This window comes from Saccostrea echinata, unplaced genomic scaffold (genome assembly GCF_033153115.1).
Source record: "Saccostrea echinata isolate AGI-Se365-2 ecotype Australia unplaced genomic scaffold, CSIRO_AGI_Sech_v1 ptg000033l, whole genome shotgun sequence".
In the NCBI taxonomy this organism is placed as follows: domain Eukaryota; kingdom Metazoa; phylum Mollusca; class Bivalvia; order Ostreida; family Ostreidae; genus Saccostrea; species Saccostrea echinata.
This window is the reverse complement of record NW_026889782.1, coordinates 12,643,143-12,650,747: the sequence shown is the minus strand read 5'-3', so window position 1 is coordinate 12,650,747 and position 7,605 is coordinate 12,643,143. Positions and strand designations below refer to the sequence as shown.

Sequence of the window (7,605 nt, the reverse complement as noted above, 5' to 3'; positions counted from 1 at the left end):
GGACGAAGAGGTTTGATCCATACCTTCCTGGAGGAATTATTAAATATGATAAGGTACGTTTGAAGTTGGTTGTCAGAAATATATAGATATAATACCACCTGTAATTTTTTGTTTATTAATACAACTGTATACCAAAGCATACTTTCTTTGTGTTTATCAGATTTTTATATACGAGTATGTTTAGTTAGTTGTCAGATGCCTTATTACATGGATATGTTTAACTTAAAAGAAATGTACGAGTATGAATGGGTAATCATTTAGTCAAAGTTTTATGTCCAAATTAATTTTTGTTTTTCAGAAGAACACAGAGAAGTCCAAGTGTATAACAGATTGATTTCTAATGGAATAAGGATGCTGTGATCTTTTCGTATTTCAAACAGTACAAATTTCATTTGAAGGAAGACTGTAATTTTATTGTGCAGGTGTTAAAAAAAAAACAGTGTTTAGACAACATTAATGAATGGATTTAAATTTATTAAATTATAAGACATATATTGTTTATTATGTTGTAAAATTGATTTTTTAAAATGTTTTAAAAACGTTTTAAGAAATGTTCTCAAAACGTTTTTAAAAATGTTTTCCAAACGTTTTTAAAAATGTTTTTAAAACATTTCAGTACAACGTTTTTGCGAAACGTTATAATAACGTTTAAAAAACCACACAAAATAACGTTGTAATAACGTTTTAGAAAATGTTTTCATAACATTTTCATAACGTTTTTATAACGTTTTAATAACGTTGTTGTGCTAACTGGGTATGCGCAAATTGAAAAGGAACTACTTGCTGTCCTATTCGCAATGGAACGTTCTGAGCACTACACTCTTGGACGTAAGGTGAAGGTAGAATCAGATCACAAACCTCTGGAAATAATCAACAAGAAAAGCCTTATATCTGCGCCAAAACGACTGCAACGAATGCTCTTACGTCTGCAAAAGTTTGACTACGAAATTGTATACAAACGAGGACTTGAAATGTATCTTGCCGACACACTGAGTCGAGCCTACCTTCCTACAGTTCAACTACAGAAACATGATTCAGAAGATCGAGTACTCGCAATTACCGATCGCTCAAAATCGGAAAAGGATGCTGAATCCATAACCATGAGCGAGTACGCCAATATCTCATCGGATACTTTGAAAAAAATAAAACTTGCAACTTCACAGGATGAAATTTTGCTAAAACTATCCAAAACAATCAAAGATGGCTGGCCTGAGCGCGATGAACTGCCACCTGACATACAGTTCTACCATACATTTAGAGATGAATTAGTTTCTCAGGACGGACTCATCTTCAAGGGAGACCGTATTGTAATTCCACTCACATTGAAAGATGAAATTCTACAAAGGGTACATTCTAGCCACATTGGAATCCAAGGATGTTACCTCAGGACCAAAGAATCTCTATATTGGCCGAACATGATGAAGGCTATCGAAACCTACATTAAGAAATGTCATGTCTGCGCTACCATACAAGGTGAGCAAGGTAAAGAAACTCTAATTTCTCATGAGATACCGGACAGACCATGACAAAAGATAGGAACTGATTTATTCCAGCTTGATGACAGACAGTATCTCATTACTGTTGACTATTATTCAGACTTCTTTGAAATTGACCGTCTACATGATAGGAAATCAAAGGAAGTCATAAACAAATTCAAAGCCCAAATGGCTAGACATGGAATTCCTGGTATGCTGATTTCAGACAATGGACCTCCCTTCGGTAGCAAAACTATGAGTTCATTCATATAACTTCATCACCTTCATACCCAAATTCTAACGGAAAGGTAGAGAGTGCTGTGAAAATTGCAAAAACTTTATTAAAGAAATGCCAGTTGGACAACAAAGACCTTTCTTGGCACTACTCGATTGGAGAAACACTCCTTCAGAAAATATCGGAAGTTCTGCTGTCCAGAGACTAATGGGACGTCGTACAAGAACACTACTACCAACAAAATCTAAACTTTTGAAACCATCCCTACCGACAAATGTCAAAGAGCAATTAGCAAAACGGAAATCTCTGTCAGAGTTCTATTATAACCGAACAGCTAAAAACATACCAAAGATTAATATCGGGGAAACCGTGAGAATTCGACCTTTTGGAAAGGAAAAAACCTGGACTAAGGCAAAAGTTGACGAGAAAGTTAATATCCGCTCATATCAGGTTACTACAGAGGATGGTCGCACCTATCGTCGAAACAGGAAACATCTGCGGCGCAGCAATGAGCCATTCATTGGGAACAACGTAGTAGACCCCCCAAACTTTGATAATGTGATGACTGATAAGCCACCATCAGCAGAGAATCCCAAACCATCAGCGGATAAAATTACTCCCATCAGACGCTCTACAAGACAAATAAAAATGCCAAAACGTTTTGAAGATTTTAATATCTACAAGTGATAAGTGAAACAGCAAAAGAATCCTCTTTGCTGTTATTGGCCACATGATCATTTATTGTATTACCATCATCTGTATATATTGTAAATATACCTCTTTCTAAGTGAAGTGAATGTTCAGTGTAAGATATTACATATTGGAAAAGAAACTGTAAAACAAAGATTCTATCTCCAAAAGTTTAAATTAGGCATAATGGACTCTTAAGTAATTTTCAATGTTTTATTTCTTATTTAATGATAATTATATCAATTAAGTAAAGACATTTTTCTCAAAGAAGGGGGATGTAACGTATATATTGTACTCTGAGATTATCCCTATCTCCTGTGAACTCTGTAACCACGTGCTTGCATGCTATATCTATATGCTCTTTGTTTATACTAAACAGTCTGCAATAAACTCATGTAAAACACACACGTGTTAGAACCATTACTTTACAACCTATGCAGGTACTTTTTAAAACATTTTTTTTTATTCACAAAGGTTTTTATTTTTAAATACCATCTCGTAATTTTTTCCGCGTGCATTTGTACTGTCGTTAAAAATTTTAGGAAGCATCTTTAATACAGTCAATGGTTGCAATTAAAATTATATTTTCATGTAGAGAACCTGAATATTTGACAAGAAACATGGGTTCCGTCTGCTCTGTTAGTTGAGACCTCCCCACCCCAGGTTTAAATAATAAGATTTAATCATGATCTTAAATTTGTTGAATTATCTCTTTCAGCTAGTGCGCTCTAGTTCTATTATATGTCCTCCTAGCAATTTTTTAATATCATTTTGTGGTATCAAGCTATCTATTTTTCGTTGATTTTTTTGTTTTTATTTTTATTTTATTTTTTAAGCCATCAGGAACTAGGGCCTAGACATCTTATGCAGTGTGATTTTATTTCAATGAAATACGCATCTTTCTTTTTTCGTTAGTACAATGTACGTAATTACTGGTAACAGCTAGATCAATTTTAAAGTTAATAACCTGCTTATACGCGGTCAGTAAGTTAAAAAACAAAATTAAAAAAAAATTGAAATTACTCTGTTGTTCTAAAACACCGTGTAAAATATTCACTTCCCCACCACATGTAGATGTGTCTACTTTCGTTTTGAGAATCGGGTCAAATATTAGTACATTTTGTATTTCTTACGATATGCATTTAGTAAAATTAGAAATAACCTTGTACAGAGAGTATAATATTTGTTGTCCTTTCCATTTCTCGTTGTGCAAGACCAATGTACTCAAAGTACACGCGACTGATTCAATTAGTTATTCAGACTGTAGCAGAAAAAAGGGGGGGAATGAAATACTGTTAACTAAGCAGATACGTAGGCGCAAGGTTGATTCTTTAGTTTGAAGTTCCATAAGTTATACATGTAATAATTACTTAATATCTATAATATACATGAATAAATTATTTTAGAGCATCAAGGAATAATACAAAATTCAGCTTTATAATAACACTTATTCATGAGTGCGGTCAGCATGTTACTGACATTCATAATTCATAACAGATTGTTTTTCTCGGATTACACAAATTGCTAAATCACTAAACCATCTTTTTTAAAAAAAAAATTCTCGTATAAATTTTGCATAATTATTTACTAGATGAAGTCGAAATCTTCCTTATCAATTTCTCGTCTCCGTTTTACAGGCCCTTAAACACTGTTAACAGAGATTCAAATGAATTAATTTTACATGTAGTACCCCCCCCCCCCCATACTCTTTAAACTGTATCTCAAGAAATGTACGTAAAACTAGTAAAGGAAATTAAGTACTGAGCAAAGATCTACGTGAATTAAAATTAATTTATTTTATTTTAACATGTTTAAGTTACTTCATTTAATTAATAAGTTTGTACAATGTATATAACTTCATTTCTTTTTTCTTTTTTTTTTATTATTATTTTGTACTGTGTCCTATTTTGCTAAACATTTTTTATTAATTTAATTTTTCAACAAAATCGATAACAAATATTAAATTTTATGTGCGTCCATAAAGATTGTTCCTGCTCCAAGTAGCAGGTACATGTACAGTGTAGGTTCATATGTTTATTATTAACACCGGTGGCCGCAGACGCAGAACAATAGGTAATTAGTGCCCATTGTTACGCTGACAACTACAACTTACATGGAATATACATGGTGTACCCCGTTCTGCCCCAGTGCCTAAGACATGTATACAATAAAGCCAAATCACGGGTTGATCTTCGATTTCTGATCAATACAAATCAATTTAAACGTGTATTCCATTCAGATCTGTGACCTTACAATATTGAAATCGATCAACCTAATCATTCATTATTTACATTTAGTAGGTCCCATTTCTTATTTTCCATTCCATAAAATTAAATTAAATGAATGAGATTTTTAATACTTATTGAATAAAAATGTTTTATATGTGGTGACTTGTGAAATTGTAAGAGACCAACATCAAAATTACATGTACACGGGTATACCATTGCACTTACACTATAATTCTGACAAATAATTTTTGATCAGCCCCCACCTGCCGGTTGCACATTTATAAACATGTAGCAGAGTTATATTCTGGGACGATCTACGAATGCTTGCACTACATATTCCTAAAAAAAAAATAAATAAAAAATGTGCCTCCAGACGGAATATATTCACCCCTGTTTTCATCTCTTAATTTTTTTTAAAAAAGCATAAAATTTATCAGTTTCGGGCAGATTTTCAGGAGGAAAAAGATCAGAAAGACCCAAGATTAAAAAAAATAAATAAATAAACTAATGAAAAAAATTCACCATCCTCCTTACCCAAATTTCTTGAGTCGGGCTATCAATCCTTTTTTTAAAGCCTTAATGTTTTAGTATTACACTGATTTATGTTAAAATGAATCTTCATGCAAAAGTAAAATTCCATTTATTCTGCTTACAGACATACATGTACTATTTTCAAAGAATCTTGGAAAACATTTGGCTTTACGCTGACAATTTTATTTAATGGTTAACTTTAATAATAATTGTCAGAATTTTCTAAACCGTATTGTAATCGAGATCAGTGTAATATTTTTTGTCACAAGCAGTAAAGATAAAAAAAAAACAAAAAAAAAACATGAAAATGTTATTGTGAAAATTAAATAAAAGAACGTAATGATTGAAGAAGGTTTTAACAACCCTAAGGCGAGATAACAATCCTATAAAGCTCTATTTTAGCACCTTCTCAGCCCAAGAACAATGACCACAGTAATTATCAGTAAATCTCAGCATTGACAGCACATCAACAGTATTTATCAGTATTTATCAGACTCAACAGTAAAGACGACAGTAATTATCAGTATTTATCAGAAACAACTAAAATTATCAGTAACAACAGTAGGAATAACAGTAAATATCAGTATTTATCAGCAAGAACAGCACAGAATCAGTAATTATCAAACATTATCAGTAAAATTGGGATTCTCAGCACTTTTTTCGTCCAGTAGTGTCTGTAGCACACTTATCGAAAATGATGTTCAGATAACTAAAGTTCCATACATTCTTCTGAGCACATAAATGTACAAAATTTAAGAACTAATTCTCCGTATTTCAAGACAGTCATAACAAACTGTAACTATAGCCCTTTTTCCTAAATTATTGCTTTACTACATGCATATGCTTTCAAAACCAAATCAGTCCAACGATAATTGTAAATGCATTTGCTTGAAACTATTTCCAATGTCATTTTCTCCAAATACAATTATTATGCTTGTAAAAATGTGTAATACCAATGAAGTGCAAGTTCAAACCATTGTTTTCATTCATATTATTTTTTTAAAGCAAAAATTGAATTTCCAAACTGATTTTAATTCTTTCACTTTAAATTACCCCAAATCCAAGTCGTCAGTTAACGATGCCTGCCCGAAGCAGCCGTGTAGGAAAATATCATATTTTTAGAAAGGCATTCATACCACATTCTAAAATCTGACTTATCAAATAGACAGTTGATTAGGGTATCCATGATTTTAGTGATGGATTTAGTCCAGCAATTCAAAATCTACAACTGTAAGGTTTCAAAATCGAAGAGAAAATTATGGATACAACTATCAAAATACTTTGCATAAATGTAACGAGGGGACAAAAAAACTTATAAATATGTAATAACAATTCTAAAACTTATGGAAATGCCACTGACCACGTTTGAAAAGCAGCATTCTGTTTCAATTACTACTAACCTAGACTTAAATTTTAGGGAGACATTACATCTCATTCAGAGAAATTTAGGGAGAAGTTTTAAATTCTACGGAGACTTCTTAGTACACATTGATCATTATTTAATCTTTAAAAAAATTAAATACATATTAATGTATACATGTACCTTATAAATTTATATCCTAAGAATACATAAAGAGACAAAAGGTATATTTAAGAAAAAAATAATTTGATATTTTCCAATGCATGACACATAAATGTCTACCTGGAAAATAAAATTATACGTACATTGTCAATTTAAAGTTTTCAAATGATAGACTTAGGTTTATCAAAGTTATTTAATTTCTTGCATAGTTTATTTACATAATACATGCATTTACACTTACTATTAAAACATTTTTCTTTTCTCATCACTCCATATTTCCAGAGCCTTATCAAAGTAGCAAACTTGTAGCACTCTCTTCAAAGTTCATTTGATTTTTATTACTATTTCTTTTTTTGCAAATGTGTATTTAATAATAAAATGAAAACAAAGAATAATAAATTAATTACTATATTATGAAAACTAGTAGATCTACTACTGCATGCCGACTGAGCGACTTTATCAAGCAATCAGCCTTTTTTCACATGTTTGATCGGACAGTTAATAGCTCTAAAATAAATGTCTGTATTCACAGCATGAATTAATCATTTGACAATACAAATAGTAGAAATTCATCTCCAACCTCTTTGGAGTGACATCGAAAGAGGTCCAGCTATTTTGCGTCTTGTGTGAAGAGGCGCAAATTCTAGAGAGTTCCGATCGAGTATTCAATGAAGTGGTCATTAACAGCGAAATAGGTACAAGCGCCCCGCTGTTCTTCACCTATTTCAACAATGATAGCACCGAACAGATTTATAAAATAGTGACAATATTACCACGTGTTCTGAACAGATTTTTTGAAATGATTTACAAAACAAAGGGAATGAAAATGTTAAACTTCGCTTTTTTGATAATTTACGGTAAAGCTTTGAGCTTGATAGCGACTCTTGCGCATCAGTCGCCCCTATCTTGATCCCAGAATTCATT

The 7,605-nt window shown here is 32.0% G+C and overlaps 1 protein-coding gene across 1 annotated transcript; it reads left to right on the top strand.

Annotated features, from left to right (window-relative positions):
- The first annotated feature begins 797 nt into the window (after positions 1-797).
- On the top strand, positions 798-2,397 carry LOC133198137 (uncharacterized). Its single transcript, XM_061334279.1, has 3 exons — positions 798-1,482; positions 1,597-1,719; positions 1,823-2,397. Exons 1-3 carry the CDS (start codon positions 798-800, stop codon positions 2,395-2,397), a joined length of 1,383 nt encoding a protein of 460 aa, XP_061190263.1.
- Positions 2,398-7,605: the final 5,208 nt, after the last annotated feature.